The 20,856-nt window shown below is 39.6% G+C and overlaps 1 protein-coding gene across 2 annotated transcripts in view; it reads right to left on the bottom strand.

The window, feature by feature from the left end:
• Window positions 1-751: 751 nt before the first annotated feature.
• The window catches only part of DKK2 (dickkopf WNT signaling pathway inhibitor 2), a 41,339-nt gene continuing 21,234 nt past the window's right edge, over window positions 752-20,856 (bottom strand). For both annotated transcript variants that reach the window (XM_056490580.1, XM_056490579.1), the window contains 3 exons: window positions 7,035-7,185; window positions 5,775-5,924; window positions 752-5,244 (listed from right to left, as the gene is read on the bottom strand). In XM_056490580.1, coding sequence (XP_056346555.1) covers window positions 4,994-5,244; window positions 5,775-5,924; window positions 7,035-7,185 — 552 coding nt within the window. In that variant the 3' untranslated portion in view covers window positions 752-4,993. The remainder of the gene's footprint in view (window positions 5,245-5,774; window positions 5,925-7,034; window positions 7,186-20,856) is intronic.

Genomic DNA, 20,856 nt, shown 5'->3' on the forward strand with positions numbered 1-20,856 from the left:
GTGGGATCCCTAGGCAGGGGCAGGCTCTGAGCTATAGCAATGTTATCCAAATAATGTGCCTGAATCCAAAGCCTCTGGAATTACCAGGATTTGGATACACAGAGGACCAAGGTGAAAGGCACACTACTTCCAGGGAAGTAGGCTCAGCACTTCAGCTTTTGAGGGACCTGAGTCACTAAAACACACCTCCCCTCTTTGGCTCAGTACTGGGGGGTCGTGGCTCAGGAACAAAGGGAGGGCATCTGCCCTTCCCCTGCTCTTAATTATTGTGTGGGATACCAGGAATGTTCACAGTGTCTGCAATAGCATCTAGCTACATTTTGAGGTAGCTTGCCCCCTGTACCCACCGTTTCAAGCCTTGGGCTGGCTCTCACCCTTGCCACCTCCAGCTTTTTCAGTGCTTCCCCTTACCTCCTGCAACAGCAGTGGCAGAGCAGTGAGAGGGACCTGGAGCAACATCTGGGGCTTCTCAGTAACTCAGAGAAGCCACGTAAAGTTGAACCTAAACAAATGGTAAGAATGGATACAGGGTCTGTCTTGTATTGTAAGCATTCTTTGGTAGTGGTATGTTTTTTTTTTAAAAAGAACATTGTGAAAAACTGTATTAGCTGATAAGGCACTTGAGCTGAAAGCCTGTTTATCTCAGCAAAACACTATGATTTAAATGAGGGAGCACAGATCTTGAAACTGAGTCTGCTTCTTTGCTCCTGTGTAATGCAGCAAAAGAGAAATATACCTCAGACCAGGGAGCTAGGTAAGAAACCATAACTTTATTATTAGAGTGATTTAAAAACAAAATAATTATTCCTTTGTGTACACTGTGCCCAGAGCAAAAGAAATTGAAAACAACTGCTTTCCCTTTTTCAGGGACTACAGGTATGGTTGCCTGGGTGAGGAGGAAGTGGTTTTTTTTCTCCCCCACTGTAGACAGTTATTTTCAGAACATGTGACAGACAATCCAAAGAACAAGGTTTCTTTATTTTTTATAAACGTTGTCTTAGCGTTATATTATTCTCCTAGCAATTAAGTTTTTGAAAGTTAGAGTATAGATCTCAAAACTCCTAAAAGCCTGAGCTTAGAGCCTGTGTTAAATGAGTTTCTGCTGGTTTACACCTTCAGGATCTCTTTCTTAAATGGCTTTCCTAGAACGAAAGCAAACTGTAAGGGATGAAAAATACAAATTTTCTTTGACAGCACTTACTTTTGCTAGTGGGGGTGATGATGCAGAGCTCTAAAATGAAAGCAGAGAGGGCTGGTGACAAGGAATAGTTTAGGAATGTTTCTTCTCAGCCTCTGCCCATGATCTTTTATGGTGCTTGGTGAGGGCTTTTTTGCTGTTGCTGAAACAATGAGCTGGAAAGTCATAACATGCAGAAGATGGCTTGAATTTCAGTGAATTCTGGCTTAGGTGTCAGATGCTGGATGTATGCTGTTGGAAGTGTTGTTTTAGAAGCAGGTAAATCTATTGTAATTGTTTTCATTTTAAAAGTGTTTAAAATCATAAATACTATAGGTTACAAACAACATGAGACAAAGCAAATAGTACAGTAATAGATACACACCCACATTTATACTGTAAATCAAATATATGTAGTTACAGAGTAGAAATCCATTATTTTTAGGAAAGTTAATAAGTATTTCGAAAGAGATGTTGCATTGCTGAGGCTATTCTAGGCTAATAGGAAAATTATTTGAATTGTTCAGCAATAACATCTTGTGTACTTGTGTCATGACAGCAGATTTCTGAAATGTTACTGAACCAAACTCATTCTTAATTCCCGTGATGAGTGACACAGTGAGTGAGAGCAATTATCCCCAAATTTAGCTGTTCTTTTAGTCTCAGACTGATGTATATTTCCACAAAACATTGACTGACTGTCTTCTAAGCAACCAAAGTTCACTCTTACGAAACTGCTTGCATGCTACTCTGTGGCTCAGCATTTTTGGTGTGCTAGGAACTGCCTGTGCCTATTGTTTTTGTTCCCAGATTAAATCTCTGAAGGCTTTGGCAGTCTCTGTTGAAGTCATTGGGCTCTGAAAATGCTCACAGCTTCATTATGTTGATGTTAAAAATGTTGGAATTTTCAAAGGCCTACCAACCCAATATTGCAAATGACAGTAGCTAAATCTTTTCATTTTACACAATCACTCATGTGACTTGGAGACCATTCCATCCCCCAAATGTACATCTGTTGGAGCAAAGGGTTACCAGAAACAACTAACAGGGATATCAAGACCATTGCTCAATAACCACAGCCATTATTTTGCAATATTTATTGTGCTCTTCAGGAGTTTTCTGGGATCAAAACTTGGCTGGTTTTACTAACAGTATTCTCAGTTGTGCCACATGAATTGTTTCATGTTATTAGAGCTGAATGCTGGAAGTTGCCATTTCAGAATTGCTAGTTATAGATTTTGCAGGAGTTCATTTGCATGCTGTAGCCTCTAACAAAATGCTGTGTAATTTGAATTCCACCTTTATCCATCATTAGTCCCTCTGGTATGTATCACTATCCAGGAAATAGTCTGGATACCTTTCCTACTTACCCTGGTTGATTTTACATTACACAACCAGGTGCACTACTTTCAAAATGTATTCTTGAGTGTTTAGGTGTAAACCAACCTAAGAGAAGCACACAGGTAGTTGTCACCTAAACCAGTTTTGTAGAAATGTTGTAAAGAGATCTTAAGATTACTTTCATGTTTTTTACCAAAACTCAGCCTACACATAGACACAAGTACAATTAGATGTTTTTACTTGCATAGCTAAGATATATGATTTTTTTCTGATTGATTTGCATGTAAAAAATTAATCTTCTTAAGCAGCAGGTAAGAAAAAGAATATGGGTAAAATATTTGGGGAGGAATGTGAAAGGAAATTTAATATATTTAATCTTATTATACATTTTTCTACATTAATGTCAACAGGCTGCAAATATATTTTGCTACAAAGCTTTGTGTAAGAAATATCTCTATAAGAAAATACATCTCATTAAAAATTTCCTGTAAATAAATTATCCCAAATAACTGTGTTTTGCAAGAGCAAAATGGCAGGTAGGCCAATAAGAAGAGCTAAAAAAAGCTGGGACCCTGTTTCTGTAACCCCTCTGCTCATGCTGGGTATCATTTTCTTTTATATGTAGTGACAATGAGAGCAATTGAGTTTTTCTTCTGAGTAAATAAAACTTGCAGAATTGGTTCCTCAACTTTTACAATACTTTGAAATTTCTGAGCCTTATTCCTGTTCTGGTGACTTTGGAAAATGCTGGAGTAAGAAGAGCTGTTTCCAGTAGGGAAAGATGTGTGTGAAATACTCTTCTGCTTTAGACTCTTAAGAAATATAAGGGCATGAAGCTGAGGTCTGTGTTCTAATTAGGGAGACTGAGTCAAGTGTGTAGCTAAGCTAAACTTTAAAGCATCCCACTGGTGGAAAAATGTGTCAGGTAATGGTTGCATGTTAAACTACTTAGTGGCCTACCCACATTATGCAGAACTGAACAAGCAGAAAAGTCACTTGTATTACAGAAAATTAAACTGGGTAATTATAAATGGGTAATTACAACTTAGCAGTAGGTCAATTATAGAATCAGACTTCTTTAAAGTAGTATCAGTCTCTTTACCAAAGTTTATACAAAGGAATATTTGCAAATAAGTAAAATTTTATAAATTTGATAAGACCTGGGAGACAAGTCAAGGGACAGAGGCTGTCCTTTTTGTTTAACCAGTACACAAACAATGTAGGCTTGGCAGCTGTTTCCACAGTCTATATTTCTGTCATTCCTGGCAGAACATTGCAGAGTGAGAGGACATCAGTTTCAGGATGAATGCATGCTGGAGGCTGGTATGCTGTGACATCACAAGATGTTTAACAAGTCATTTGTGGTCATGCCATCTTCTTACATCCTCTTCTGCAGGAGAGGAGGTGCTCACAAGACCAAACTCCTCTTTCTTTGCTGTCTGGAGAACAAATCCATTATCCTGCTGCAGAGTGCCATAAAACGTAAATATTTGAGTTTGTAGCAGTATGCTTGAAACACTTCAACAAATGTTGAGGTGTTATATATATTATATTATAACAGCAACAGAGAAACATCTTCAAAGCTCTTCATGATAAGCACTTCAACCCTCTGATATTTCTTTTGGAAATGTCTATAATGCAAGAATGCCTAGGCAAGGAAAGTATATTTAGAAATAATGAGGAACTGCCTGTATATAATTCTGGATTCAGCATGCACACATATTTGCTTCATCTGTTCAACCCAATGTATATTAGCAGTAAACTGAGGCAAATACAAGTGATTAAGTGCCTTACTATGACATTGAACTACATAAAGCATTTCAATTTACCCATGTATAGGAAACAAAACCCTATTTAAATGCCTCCTCTTAGATAAACTGCTGCTCTCTTGAAATTTTGAGATGGCCAGTTTTTACCTTCTTCACAAGGGCCTGCAAAACATAGCACTCATGTCCTGCAGGAGTGCTTCCATGCTGAAGGGTCAGCCCTGAATAACCAGCGCATGTGAACATTCACAGTAACTTTATTTCCATTTCTCACACCTGCAATGCGGCCAATAATGTGTTGACAGATGAATCTTCCTGGCATGCACTGCTTCCTATAGGAGTACAATGTATACAATTTCTGTAGAAAATCCTTGCCACGCTGGAGACCCCGCTGTAGCCCTAACACTGAACCCTGAAACATTATGGGACAACACAGCAAGGTAAGTGACATTCATTTCCACCCTATTTGTTTGCATACTAGCATTTCCCACAAACTGTAGAATTATTTACAGGAGAACTGCGCAGTAGGTGAACTCCAGCTACACTTGTGTTTGCCACCAGCTCAAAAAGAAATGCATTTGGTGTGACTTATACTCTAACTGTTACTTTAGCCATTCCACTTTCATTTGCAGTCCCCTTTTGCCACCACGCCACAATGCATTAAACACATAAAGCCACAGTCATTGAACACTATCTTCCCAATCCTCATTCAGATCTTCTGGCACACATGAAGTCTTGATTTAGAAGAGGAGGTTGCATCTTTCCATACTTTACAAGACAAACCCTTGGCACAGTCACATCGTTGGAAAATCTCCAGTCCATGGGACCCTTTCTTGCGCTGTTTGGTGCACACCTCCCCCTGATGCAACACAGGCTTGCAAATTTTGGTCCAGAAATGGCGAGCACAGCAGTGTCCCTCAATACAGTCTGAGGACCGTAGGCAGGGATCGCCTTCATGTCCTAAAAAGAGCAACCAAATTATTTTATCTCATGGGAAAATATGAAAGTGCAGATTCAGTGCATACTTAAGCAAATGAAACTGAGAAAAAGGAGAGGTGATATTTCCACCTGTGGCTATTTGAAGGATGTAAACACAAGAGAAGATATTACTTAGGAAGGTTCAAGGGGGTAATGCACGAGACCTGCCATAAGACTTAGTAAGAAGAAATTCTGCTACAGGACTGTAAGCAGAATTACAAGTGTTCAATTACATGGCTGTTACAAGAGGAGGATGTCTGCAGTCTTGCACAACTGATAAAGTGATTGTCAGTCCACATCTGATACAGAGAAGAAAGCAGATGCTGTTTCAATCACAGGAACTGTCAGTTGACATTACATCACTTTCAGAATCATGCTGTGAACTCTCACAATAGACATTCACTCCCTGTGAAATTACTGCCTATTTCTGGTTTCCACTGCTGTATCTTAACAGCAATAACATGACTCATGACATGAAGGAACAGAGCAGTCCAGTCCAAATGTGACCTTACCTTTTATGTGTGACAGTTTGGACCGGGGCCTCCCCAGGTTGTGCCAGCCCAAATCCTTACTTGCATAATGACCGTTCTTCTTGTTGCGTGGCCCTTCTAGAGCAGGGATGTGAGGAGTAAGGATGCTTTCAGTAACAGGGGTGCAAATACCTGCAAGGAAAAACAGACACTCAGAGATTGGAATAAGAGGAAAAGCAGCTGAAAGACATGCACTGACCAAGTCAGGATGAATGCACTGGCATTTGGCTCAGTGATGCTCATCTCCAATCACAGTTCACCTTTGGGTCCTGGCACTTAGCTTCACCACAGCTCTACTTCACTCACTGTCAAACAATTACAGCAAGACAGCTTGGAAAGAACAGGCTGTAAACTGCCTGGGAGTCACTGACTGTGAACAACAAATAACACTGTCTCCTGGGCATTGAGAAGCAAGATAGATAACATCCAGTCAAGCTATGGTGAGAAGTAAAGGAGAAGAAAAGGATTATGGGAAGAACTGGGAGTGGCCATGCAAATGGAGATTACACAATGGTCTGTGATTGGCTGGAAGCTTTCTAGAACATTCCATCATAGTCCATATAAGTGTGTGCTCAAGCCCCCTTTCAGGGTCTTCTAAAGGAGCTCCACAGACCTGCAGACATAGGACTTCTAGGAAGCAAGGACTTTATTTCTTAGAGGTAGGTGTGAGCAGGCATTTTGGGTTATATACACCACTTTTTATTTCTCCTTGTATTAAAGCTTTCAGTTTCTAGCTCTTTAGGCATTCCTGTCCCTTTATTACTTATTTAGCCACTTCATCCACACCACCCCGGGGTCAGGGTGGGCCAGACCCTGCCTCAGTCTCTCTGTCACTCTGGCTTTATGTCTGAGTCCCTGGAGAGCTCCTTAGAGACATCTCTCCAATCTCCATGGGAATGCAAACTGTATGGTTATAACCCTCCCCAGGGAGAGTAGATACAGGATTCATTAAGTCTGCTTCCTTAAAATATTACTTTTGTGCAGTCTACACTGAATGTAGAGCAGCATTTTTTGTTTCTTCACCACAAAACATAAGAAAAGACTGATAGTAGCTGAGCCCTAAACACAGAAATCCTATTAAAGAAAATTAGGCAGAGTGGAACAAAGTAGACAATTAAGTTGATTCTTCTTTTAAAAGAAGAGCTATCACTCAGGAAAGATGTCTGTTGCTGGGCACACTGATAGATACAGATGGTGTTGAAGGGCTGATTGGTGCAGAAGAGGCCAGAGCTGCAGCCGTACCGTTGTTGCAGCGGCTCCCGGGGCAGCACATCCCGTCCCGGTGGCAGCGCTTCTTCTTCCTGCGGCACACCATGCAGGCGGACGTGGCTTGGTGAGGGCTGTGGCAGTACCGCCCAACCTCGCACTCCTTGTCGTTACTGCAAGGGTAGGCCTGGGGGGCAGGACAAAGAGGAATGGATGCACCTCAGTAAAAAAAAATAAAAACCAAAAAACCGAAACAAGCAAACAAACAAAAGAGAACCAACTACCGCTGAAACGTCCAAAATAAAGCAATAGCTGAGGTAACAACTCACGGGGCTAGGAGATGCCACTAGGGATGCTCCACTGCAGCCACACAGCAATCTTTAAGCTCACACAACTGTGGGGCATTAAAGAATAAGAGCTAGAACCTACTTGCCCATGGTTTCACCTTTCCTTACTTCAAACATATGTGGGCACAAGAGATTTCATATTTTTGTGGATTCAGGGATCTGATTCATAGGCTAGAGGTTAAAACTCCACACTGAACAATCAACACAGCCATGAAAACCAGTAAAAATATTGAAACACACCCTCCAATAGGTAAAATTTCATTTTAAACTCTGAGAAGGCATTTTTCCTTTGACAGTTGTCAAACAAGCTCAGTGTCACAGTGAGCTCACACTCATTCAAATGTCTGTGATTGCACCACTCATCTCTGCCCTACACCAGTGGGACTTCTGGAAAGTGAACAGAAATCACTGGTCAGCATTTCAATTCCATAACCTTTTATCCACTTACAACAGTGGACTTTATGGTCTTAGTATACTCCTTAAACCTGTCACCTGCTAAACAACACTGTAGGGTAAGCAGCATGGAATATATTAGAGAGCATAAAATATCTTGCACATATAATGCCCTGCAAACAGATAAATGGGTATACAATTCTTCTATATTCATCAAAACTAGCATTACCTCACAGGAAAATAAACTTAAAAAAAAAAAAAAAAGCAAAAGCACTGCATTCTCCATAAAGATAAGGAAAACTTTGTTCCTACAAAAGGTAAAGAGAGGATTCTTGAGACATAATAACACACACTGCCACATTCCAGGATGCTTTCTGCTGACTCCCACACAGCTACAACTATGCTATCTGTTTGAATCTAGTTTTACTGCCTATTAAATTAATTACAGATTTTTTTTCATTCCTCAAAATTATTCTTGAGGAATCTGTTTATATTTAAAAAAATTATAATAAATTATATATATATATATAAATTATATATATAATAAATTTTGTGCATTGTGTTTACACTTCCTCAAATAATTTTCTCCAGTACTTCAAATAAATATAACTACTACTTTTCAAAATTATTTTGCAATTGTTCACCTCCCCAAAAGAAGCTTAACTGACTAATTTCCAGTGTAGAATGATTACTTTTTGGTAATCATATTTGAAATCAAGACTTATAGTTCTCCCAGAAAATAAAAACTTCAAGGTCTTTGAGAATTCACTTTGAAAGTTCTTTCTTTAGATGGAAACACTTGTTTATCTATCTTCATGCCATTCTGTTGAGAATCACATAAAAAACAAGAGGTCTTCTAACCAAACAAATTTCTTTCATGTCAGTAGTGGGTGGGGACACTATGCCATTTCTTATGTGACCTCATGAGTTGTTTTCTTTGTCAAAATTTACATTACAGTACCGAAGGTGCTGGCTGGATATTTCTCATGTGCTGTTGCCTCATTACTTCTGCCCTCTGAATATGTGCCTTTGAGAATTTTTCCAGGGTGCAGCTGTTTGGACTAATCCAAAGTACTGTGGGAGCATTTTAGCCTTAAGAATGAACATTTCCTCAAGAGGATGAAATCAAAGGCCAGACCTTCTAATCTAGAAGTACCAATAAGAGAATACAAACAGAAATACTTTTTTTGGTACTCTCAAGATATAAGCAGATTCTACTTATTCTAGCAAAGTGGAGCTAAAGTGCTCTTTCCTCAACCTCATCACTCCTTTCCCTCAATTTTTTCCAAAAATAATAAAGAAAACTGACTTAAATTTATTATATAGTTACCATAAAAGTAAGACTTCTCTGATTTAAATGATACCTTACTAACCTAAGGATCTTACAATACCAAAAAAAAAAAAAAAAAAGTGATTTTATAGAGACTTGTGCCTGGTTATACTGAGTTTGGAAAATACTAACTCTGCTAGCTGGAGGAAATGCAAATAAAAAACAGATGGACTGACTAAAACCTGGAGATGAAGGCATTTTAGACCCTTGTCTGTCATCAAGACCCTCATAACTGCATCTTTTTTCCAATATGGGCATGTGGCATACACCTGCAACTTGTCAGCAAGAAGCCTACTTGCAGTTTTATTTTGAGTCCTCAAATAGCTTCTTAAAAAAAAGAGTTTCCTGATCCTGAATGGTGCTAATGGGTGCTCTCACATACCATATCTAGTGATTGTTTTACTTCTGGATTTTAAGCTGAGTGACATGGAAAAGATATTTTAAGATACGTATCTAATTGTCAGCTCTAAGCTCTGTCCTTGTGAATGGTAGAAGTAACAAAAGACAACTTCAAAAATTGCTAGGGAAATCAACAGAACCCAGCCTTTCTTCCCAGTCTAGAGTCCACTTCCTAAATAAAAATTATGCTTTTGAATTACAATAAGCCAAAACTTACCTGCCTAAGGCAAATGACTGCAGCACATCAAAAAATAAGTGTATTACATGTAGCTTAGACAACTAACAGGTCCACTCAAAAGACCAGCTACCAGCCAGCCATGCAAGTGACGCTCTTGCAAATGCCTGCTGCCATCAACTGTTTTGATCTGCCAAAATCACTACCCATTTATAGCTCGGCTGTCTATCTCAGGGACCTTGAAACAAAAATGCCTATATAGCCTTGTGTCTGTTTTCCAGTCACTAGACATTCATTAGAATAGGCATAACTCCTGCTCTCAGCAGATAAATTTCTATTGCTGTGTAGCATTCATTATAGAAACATAAAAATAAAACAAAGTAATATATTGTGTACTTAGCCTTGGCTAGCAGGAGAGAAATGGATCCTTTGTTGTCAGATGAGTCAATCTAGGTATACTTCTTCTTTAAAATACAGGGTAAAGAAAACATCTAAAAATGTGCATGTTAACTATAATCTATGCATAAGTCAAGGTTTTCGGAATCTCCTACACCACAGTGCCTGGAACAGTCTTTACATTCAGAGAATTGTAGAGAACATTTCCTATATGCAACACAAAGACACAGATCAGTCCCAGATGGAGAGGGAAGAAGCAAGTTGTAAACCAGCTCTACTTCCCAAGAAATGATAACTAATTCTACAAGGCACATCATCCATTCACATTCTTCAGCTATATGTATCATTTTCTGGTTGTAAATCTCCATCCATACTAAACACAGCTTTGATATCATGAGAAACCAGATGAAACTGAGATAAAATATGTAGCACTCCCTGAAGCTGCATTTAAACAATCTTATTTTTTATCCCACTTACAGGCAATCAAGCCACTCGTAGCATGACACAAACTAGATTTGCCTGTGATAATGAGTCACATTTTCAGAATGCATTGTCTGATTAAGAGCATTGTTTACTGACATGGTTTTTCCTCAGCCATTCCAATTAGTTTTGTACCCTTGTATAAAATATACTATTGATTATTTGTCAAAAAATGTATAGCAATGGGATTTTTGCAATGTTTGAAATGGGTGTTGCTTGTGCTGTGCCAGAATGTCACCTGTATCAGTCCACCAAGGGTAACCTTTACCAGTCAGGTCACAGAACACAGAAATGTTAAACATTTCACTTGGAGAGAGAGAATATTTCTTTCCTTCCTAACTTTTAATTCAAAATTCCATGAATGCATGATAGAAATACTCAAGGAAATTTGTACAGATGATAGATGATAAAAGTTGGGGATTTTTATAGTTGAACAAGTCCTTCCAAGTCCTGAAGATGTTCCTTCTTTTTGCTGACTTCCCAAGAAGGTTGAGTAAGGAACTGTCTATCTACAGTCCAAGTGGGTAATGTCATTCCCCTGATTTGAGAATCAAGCAGCAGTGAGGTTTATGTTTACTTTAGTCTTCTCCTTTTGACAGAGGAGCACTTAGCCTCTTTTCTCAGTGCAATGGCATTTTCTTGATATTTTTGCTGGAGTCATTTGCTACCATACATATTTTATAGGCACCACAGAGTTTCACTGCAGGCTGTAGCAATATTAAGTGGTGAGACTGTTGTGCTAAGAAGTCACACAGTTTGAGTCTCTGTGTCTGAAGCTATAAAATGTAATGGATAAGCACTCCAGGGGGAGAGTAAGACAGACACCATAATGTGCTGAAGGGTGAGGAGACTGATGGCAAGCATACTTTATTGAGCTTGGGAGATAAGGTCTTGAATTTCAGCAGGGCCTCCAGCAAATATTTGAAGAAAATATTCCCAGCCAGTGTCTCAGTCACCAGGCTCTCATCAGTTCTTATTATGATGTCTCATTTGTTTTTATGCTGAAGTACTGCACGCTGTACTAGTGAACCAAGTCAGTGAAAGGCAGGAAGAGCCACTGGCATTTGTACCTAGACTGTGTCATCACTTCTCCAGTACAAGCAATCGAGACACTGCTGGCTTCAGACCCACCTTCAATGCTGAGAAGAGCCGTGCCTAAATAGGTATTCTGATGGAACAGATATCAGCAGGGATTCCCCCAGAAACAATTAACCTTTTTTTAAACACATCATAAAGTCCAAGTGCAGAGTCAGTCCTGGCAGAAAATCATGGCTACTACCACTCCCAGCAGAAGAAACAGCATGGAGGTTGTCCATTTGCCTTTCACTGCAGATGCCAAGCAGCACTCAGTAAGACAGATGAAGTTTCATGTACCACAGAAATGACAGTACCACTGCACTTATTGTTCTGCACACTCTGCCAGATCTGGTCTGTACAATCATCCCCTGATGACAGTGAGGACTGAAGAAGAGGAGAAAAGACACAACCAGAAAGTGAGAGCTCTCCAGAGCTACCAGGTCAGTCCTTCATCATCCTCTCTCACTTGGCAAAGAGGCAGTAGCTATACTGCAAAGGTGAGACAAGGGACTCAAGGAAATGGACATACACAGTATCCCAGGAATAGCCTTGCTTCCTAGGTACCCAAATGTTAGAAAAGAAATTTAGGCTCTTACTCAGTCTTGTACATACTATCGCTGTTTATTAATATCCTGTGCAAATACCTGTGCCACTAGGCTGTGCTACCACATGCTACAGACAACTTCTGCTGTCAGAGTCTTTTCTGTATCACATCTACACAGCCTTTTATATTCATACAATGTCTGTGAGACTGGTTGCCACAAATAAATTGGTACTGCAACTCAGTTTATTACTCACTAATTAAGCAAAAAAGTTTTTCTTCTCTGTTTCAATTAATCATACTTCAGTAAATTTTAAAATAATGACTGTGAATGAGGTGGAAGCTGACTTCTCTATAGCCAATATGCTGGCTAGAGGATCAAAAGTGTCCTGAACCATAGGCAAGAGGACAGTTTCCAACCTCCACTTGAGAGATGAACAAAAGAGTTTGTTTGCCTTTAGTCTTGGGCATATTGCTTAATATTCCAAAGCCATCAGGCACAATGAAGCAACCAACTGGCTCAATCATGGTGAGAGTCTCTCCTTTCTATCCTGCTTTGGACAGGACAGAACTATCTTTCAGAGCAAGAACTTGATCCCCATGGAGCAAACATATGAAATAGCCACAGGGGTGCCATGTTTTCTTTTTCTTTTCTCTTTCTCTGAAGAATTAGTAATCTAAATTAAAAGCATGCCAATAAATTAGGAAATGCAAACATATGCTTTAACCAAATAGCCTGCTGTCAAGACTAACTACAAAGAATGCAAGTCATTGTTTGGCTCCCCAGTTGGGCCTGATTCTGAGCTGGGATCTCAGATTTGTTTTGGCTTTTAACAGATCAACATTGGTGGGACAGTTGCATGCAACATGTGGCCTGTAGAGCTAAATGAATACATCACACGTGGGATTCGTCCCACTCGCCGCTTTGGAGACAGAGCGGAGATCCTCTCTGTGAAGTCTGAGAGAAATACTAACATGATCTCACAGGATGCAAACCTTAGCAACAATGGAAATACCAACTCTTTATTCAGCACCACATGAATGTGATAAAGCAGAATGGAGGGCGTAGAGAAGGGAATTCAAAGCTTTTTAATAACCAGCTAACAAAGCAAACTCTCAGCTCTTTGTGGGTTGTCTTTTTTCCTGCAAGGCAACTAAACTGCTTTCTGGGTGTATCCAGAAAAATCCACCTTTGACAGACTTCAGCCTAACTTTCTCCTAGCTGCTAATCAGACATATAGGTTAAGATGTGGATGAGAAATTACCATTATTTTCTATTTTATTATTAATCCCAAACAAGAAAAGAGTTTGTCAGCAGCCATCTGGCTTGATGTAGTTTTCCCACAGCACTGCTGATGTTGCTTTTTTCTATTCTTAGCTCAACACAGGCATAGATGATAGTGAGGGATCTCACTGTGTGCAAGCACAAAGCCATGGTTAATTTATCCCACAGAGGAAATCATGCTGTGCTCTCAGACAGCTCCAGACATGGATCCTGTCTCAGACTGAGAAACCAGAAACTCTCAACTCTCAGTGACTGCTGTGGCACAGATCCTTCCTAAAAGAAAAACTTTCAGTAGTTGTAATGAAACAGATTTACTTCTTTCAGTTGCCATAGCAAGTTTAATGATTCAATTTTTCTCACCAAACCTCCTTGTTAAAATAATACAACTCTGACCCATTTCTCTGCCAGACCTAAAGAGGAAAGATCCATCTTCAGCTTCTAGATTAAGTACAAGCACTTTCTTCTAAGATAATTTATTTTTAACTCTTCAATTTAACACAGCGTTGCTGTTAACATGAGGTCTGATTCACAGAGTGCTACATCATGGATACATATACTGCAGCTTCCAAAGATCATTCCTTCAAACTGTGTGGATAATGGTCCCAGAAGCCTGCATTATTAAACAATAAATATTCATGTTTCAAAGGAATTCTCAATCCACTGCTAGACCACCAGGAAAAGAACATTTCTACGACCTGCAGTAGTCCAACTCTCATGATTTGCTAGAGCCAAAGAAAACTCGGATCTTAACAACCAGAAAACAAACCTCACTGAGGTCCCTCTGAACCAAGTGAGGCAAGACTCACAGGGGTCCTCTCGTAAGTTTTCCTTGTCCAAACAATAATGCCATGGAAAACAACATCCTGTTCTGCAAGCACTAGGCAGTTATGCAGGGGGCTGTGCTCAGGGGGAGTGTGCAGCTGCACCTGGTGGAAATAGAGTCAAACACCTCCAAATAAACAGGGAGCTGTGTTGCCCTGTTTCACAAAGCACTAGTCAGTGTGAGCAGTGACTCTCCCAGTGCAGACAGAAAAAAACTCCAAAGACTTTTCCTGAATAAGATCTCACTCACACTGTCACCCTATGGGTCTCTCAGCCCACATAATGAATTTCAACAAGCATTTTAGGTCTAGATCATTCCAACCTGTTATTCTACACCTTATAAATCTACACATTCTCTACAGAACTACCTACATTTTGTGTCCTACTGGGAGAAGGTAGCATCTGTTTAAAGATGGCCTTGGCTTCAGAAGGACATATGGAAGAAGGTAACCTGAAAGACTGCAAGTGGATCAGCAAAATTTCTGGGAGGATACTATTATCTCTGTTAATTTAGTGCATTTTGCATGTATCATGAAAGTATAAACCCAAATGTTTAACACAGAATAATCCACCTTAAAATTTTATTCAACTTAATTCACCTTCTATTCCTCATGTAGGTCAAACTAGAAATGAGTTACATTTCTAAGTAACTTAAAAGGCAGCACAGTATGCCCAAAATATGCAGGGCTGTACATTGCTTTCCACAGAACAGCATCAAACGTGCTCCAGAATACATCATATACATTGCTGTCCCTGAGGTAGCACAGCTACAAGTCTTCCTATTCTATCCCATCTTTAAGACAAATTATCACCCTTAGGTCCATATTGGCATCACTCTGCTGAATCCTGTCTTCTCAAAGGAAGTGATCTGTGTTTCCTGCCCCATGCACAGTGTACATACAGAGCTGCTGGGGTTTTCCTTGTCTGCCTCTCACTGTGACTGTGATATTTCACAGCATTGTTTTCTCCTCAACATTTGGAGAGATCATGAGCTACCTACTCTGCTTGATTTTGAAGGCAGCTTCCTGCTCTGTAGAACTGGGACCTTACAGAAGACATGATTAAAGAAGGCACAAAAATCTGAGGAACATTCAGTTTGACCCCAAATCTTACAGGCTCTGTCTCAATGTGTCTGATTCATACTGTCTGGTGGGCTACCAGCAGCAGCATCACAACAGAGCATCAAAACAATGTTAGGTAATCTTTGAAGTCAACAGTGCAGTTCTAAATCAACACGACAGGAAAACTCCAGGTCTTGGTTTTACATCATGTACAACTGTATCATAAAGGCTGCTCAAAGAATGAAGGTTTGTTAACATGTCCTTTGTTCTATGTCCAGTCTTTTCAGCAGACTCTTCTTGGCCTTTTATCTCTGCCTTTTCCCCACCTCTTTTCTGATGGTTTTGCTTTCTAGTTTTGTCTCTAATTGCTTATTTATCATCTGTTTCAGCATGAGACTCTTCTGGCTTTTTGATCAACATGTTTACTGTAATGGATGAGCAGTTGGAATACTAAGAATATTATCCAGATGAAAACAGCTAGCAGACCTAAAGTACCAGGCATTAAAACAGAGGGAAATACTCAGATGATGTGGTTGGGTGTAGAATAACACTGCTGGGAACTGGCAGCAAGTTGCTGTTTAACACCTGGGCTTGAACACCCACAAATCATGGCACACTGTCAAGGTGGAGCTTTTATTGGGAGCCATCTCTGCAAGCATGTATACAGAGCAAGAAAAATGAGATGACAGCTTTACCTTCTGTAGTACTTCTGCTAAGTAAGTAAACTGCTTTTCCGTTTAAACATTCTCAAATTCTAGAAAAATGAGGGGGAAAACCTGTGTTACTGAAGTCAGTGCAAAAACTCTCCTTTGTCTGCAACACTGCCTGGAGAGAGAATGTTTTCAGGTTATAAGCATTTGTGCAGCATCTGCAGTCCTTACCCTGGAAATGACTCTGGTATTCCTTACAGAATACACTTTGCATTGCAGAATACAAAGGGTTTAAGACACCATTTTTCAAAATCTGCTTTCTCTGCTTCTCATATTTAAAAGAACATCCCTGAAAACAAGTTTGTGGCAGCTGGAGAGACAGACAGATGTCATATGTCTGAGACTGATGAACTGCAGTCTCCACCTCACCAGACTGCTGACCACAGTCTAACATCATTGCTGAATGTCAGCATTATTGCCTCCTTCCCTGATGGTCATCTCTGTGAGAACACCTGACTCATATGCCTCTTTCAGTCCCCCATTCTTTCTCTATGCATCAGAAACCACCATTGTCATCTGATATTCCAAACATCTTCCCTCTTTTCCTGCTCTACATGAGCTCCTCTGCAACATGATGGCTGTGAGAGCTCCATTGTGGGGGAACTGAGAATGCCAAAGCACCCACAGAGAATTGAAATCAGATATCAAAAATCTCTAAATCCAGCTTTGATGTCAGAACAACCAACCAACTTTGGGGCACCTGCACCAGCTCCCACTTCCCAGTCTCTTGTACCACAGATGATTCAGAGGCATTGCCACAGAAGTCCATGAGTTTTAAGAAAAAAGAAAGAAACAAAAAAAGTATTTGCTCAGTTTTTACAATTTGTCTGCATGAATGAGACTGAGAAATGGGACAAGTCAATAATGCAGCTTGGGGCTTTCCTTTCCATAGCAACAGGAAGAATTACAGTATGAGAGTGCAGCTCCTCATCCTGACTCATTCTAGGAGAAGTGGTGTGTGGATGAGGAGCCAGCAGTGTTTACGCAGTGGCAGACCTGGAAAAAAACACCTGTTCTGGGAAAACACTTGGTCACAGCCCCCTGGGGGCACAGGCAACCTCTGTGATGTGCTTAGACTCATACTGCTGCTCAGCTAACTCCTTAGTAAGAGTAAAATGAAAAATTATAATACTGGGCTATTAAGGCAAATTATCACAGTTTACTCAAAGAAGGCCAAAGATGACAAAGGGAAAGGATCCCTAAAAGCTTCATTAAAAATGCCATTGTACTCTTATTATATGATTAAGTTGGAACTGCCTACCAAACTTCAGCCTGTGGCAAATAACGTAGCAATCAAGGTTTCAACACTATTCACCCTTTCCCCCCCCTTTTCTTTTAAAATGCTCCTGGTTAATTTTGCACAAACAAGAAAACAGGAACAGCACAGCAAGGCAAGAATAGCTTGTGAGTAAAACCAGATGAAGACTAACATATTTACATAGTGTAATGACTTCACTATTAATTCAAACAAACCCAGACCCCAATTCTCAGAAGAGAGAGTATGCACATGCAGTCCAGGAGGAAAGAACAGGGTGGCTTCAGACTACATTTGTGTCTGCAGCCCCTGAGTTAGTAGAGACTGCTCTTAGCTTCAGTCTTCAATAGTCACTGGGGGACCATCTTTCATTCCAGACACTGTGCTCTGACTACACCCTCTTCTCAATCTTATGAGCCCCTTTCCATCCTCAAGCAAGACTTCCCTCAGTGCTAGGGACCATAACACAAAAGAGACAGAATGGTAGGATCTCAGAAAATATCTAATTTGTTGGGAAAAAACCCACACCTAATCTGAGAGAAAAGAAGGAAGAAAAGGAAGGAAAGGAAAGGAAGGAAGAAAGAAGAATAATCCTACCCAATTTCTGAATCAAGCCAAAATGGACACTGTCCTATTCTAGTCATTGTCAGCAAGCAATTACCTAGAATTCTGGCATTTAACATGGAATTAGCTCTAAATCTGTTCTCCACCCTCAAAATAAACTGTTCTGCTGCTGAGACATGCATTTATCCTCTTCCCTGCTACCTTTTATCCTATCTTCTGAACTTATGTTTTCAAGCACTGTTCTCTTGTCTGAAAATAATATTCTTTATGTGGAGTTTTTTTCCTAGATGTCTTGGATGTTAGTCAACAAAAAGTCATTAAAAAGTTTAATCCCTATGTTTGGCACTACATCAGACTAAGAGTAATTTCTTTGTAACAGCCTTTGGAATAAATAAGCATTAAAAGGGTGGGGGGGTACTTTTTCCTTATACTGGTCACCCACACTTTATAGTGGGTGGCCCTTCCATTTATCCCATTACTATATTTCCACTTCTAAAGCTAAGCCAGATGCAGCAACCTGATACTTCTTTTTAGCTCTCACAACTTTATTGTAGTGAAAACTTCCGTGTATATCTGATTCTTGTTAGGAAAGGCAAAGAAGCAGGAACCATGGTAATATTGCACCACCTTCTTGACAACTTCTATTCTGCATGAGCTGCATCCCCCAGGGTACTGCACGCTTCATTAGCAGGATTTTTTCACATTTATATGCCCTGGATTGCAGAGAGTCATCCTGTATCTGAACTTCTCTTGTTGGCATTGCAACCTTGCCCAGAGGCAGTGTCTAGGAGCTATGCTTTCTCAAAATTGTCCATGATCAGTTCTTCACCTGCTAGATAGCCTACACAGCAAAACCAACAGGGGTAGAAAAAATTTCAAGTGTTTTACTTCATTGGTTTTGTTTGCCTTTTCTTTTTTCTTCTTTCTTTTAAGCAGATGGACCCAAGGTAGTGGAGTATAAATGGCTTGCTGTGCCAAGGGCACGTAAGAAGTACACATTACAGAAATCATTCATTTAACTGCAAGATTATTTCTTTTTTTCTGAATTTGTACCCTTCTTTTCAGATATGCTAAATATAAGCGATAGTGACTGTAACAATTATCTCCTTTACAGAGACAGAAACACAAATCAAGGTGGCCACATTTACCAGCCAAGGAGGAAAAAATACATCCTACTTTTGAGTGATCCCCATGGAAGCGTATTTTAGAGAAATAACTTTATTTTTTTAAGCATGTTTTACAGACAAACTTAGTCTATTTAACAACTGGCAAAAAACTTTTAGAGCATGGTTATGTGTAGAGTTTTCCTTAAACTTCATGCTGAAGCCAAACATTGAGCATGGTTATGTGATTATGAGTAAAGAAGATTTCCTTCCTTACTTTTTGCTAGAGTGTTTGCTGGAAGATATGGGAGATATGGAGATAAGACTTGTTTCCCTATACTTCACATGACACTCCAGAGGGGAAAAAAAGAATTCGAATTAGACAGATAAAAATATTTATAACTAAGTCTTGGATAGTTCAACTAGCAGTGGTGAAGTTACTCAAACACTTAATGTTATTTACATGCTTATGCTTCTGATAACATAAGCACATTTGTAATAGTTTACTGTACACAAAGTGTGATTCACCTATTGGGCAACAGATTATTTTCCTGCATGACAAGGAGGCAGAAAAAGACTAGCTTGACATGAATGAAAAGTACTTCATGACAGAAAAGTAATGAACACTAGGTGGTTTTCCTTAGTCATGAGAAGAGTATTTCCCAAGTCAAGCAATTCCCATTCCTTAAATCTCCAGGAGACAGGACTGCTCAGAATACATTGGAATTAAAACAACAAGACAGCACATTTCCCTTTGGGCCATGTCTTTAGCTCTGATGAGCTAAAGGATCTGAGGATCTCTCTCCACCTGCACTGAACCAACTCATAGATCAGTGGTGGTTACACACCTGCTCTGCTGAAAGAGCTGCAAAACCCACTGGGCAGCTCTCTGCATACCCAAGTGACTAAATTCACCTGAGTCTTTGCATGTTTTGTGAAAAAACATGGGGGAAAAAAACCCAAAACACCTTTTCCACAGACCACTCATTCTCAATTCCCATTGTCCTAAGAAGTTTCTCCCAAGTAGAAAAATCAGCCCATAAAGTAACCAAGTACCACTGTTTGAAAGTTAGAGTGTTTTCTAAATCTGGTGGATTTTCCTTGAAACCAGCTCAAAGGTTCATATGAGATAGGAGCAACCAGCACTTTGTCTACTCAGAGGGTCTCTCTAAACTGAGGCACTGGGGCACAGCCTTGCTGCTGATTTCTCCCTGAAAACTCATGACTGGTCATTTTGGTGCACTGTTCTCATTTTAACCAAAGGACTTTACTTAAGCATGTCACTTAAGGTCTTAGCCCAAAGGCAAGTCAGTGCTTATCTTAAAGGGTTAACAGCCAGGAGATACTGTATTTTAGAGAGGTAAACTTTGTCAGTATAAATAAATGATCAGTCAAAATACTTGGTTTAAGGGAGTCAGGCTATTTTCAGCTGCAAGAATAGGGTGCATTAATTACTCAATACTTAGCTCAAGCTTTAAATAGCACATAGTGTGCTTACAAAGATTTAATCTAAGTATATTTATCCAGGTTTATTCAATAAAAAATTATTTTTCCTCAGTTAAACCAATGCAATCAGGCTGAAGCCTAGAGGCAGACTGTGTGAAAGAGTATGAGCATGGATAGTGAGAAGTCCCTCAGAAAAACATGTCATAAGTCCATCAGTTAGGGCCTGATGAAGTATGCATACTTCAAAATATTTCTTGAACAAAAAATACAACTACATTGCTACTTTGATATTTTTCTAATGCATTCTGAGAGAACATAAGCATTCTGCTCCAAACCATCCCTTTCCAAATATTTTCTTATTTTTCCTTATCTTGTATTAACAAACTTACCATGCTTAATCATGAGACCTGGGGAAAAAAAAAAAAAAAACAACAAAAAAACCATCCTAGTGCAATTAGTTTTTCTTTAAACAGA

The sequence above is a fragment of the Oenanthe melanoleuca genome, chromosome 4, assembly GCF_029582105.1.
Source record: "Oenanthe melanoleuca isolate GR-GAL-2019-014 chromosome 4, OMel1.0, whole genome shotgun sequence".
NCBI lineage: Eukaryota > Metazoa > Chordata > Aves > Passeriformes > Muscicapidae > Oenanthe > Oenanthe melanoleuca.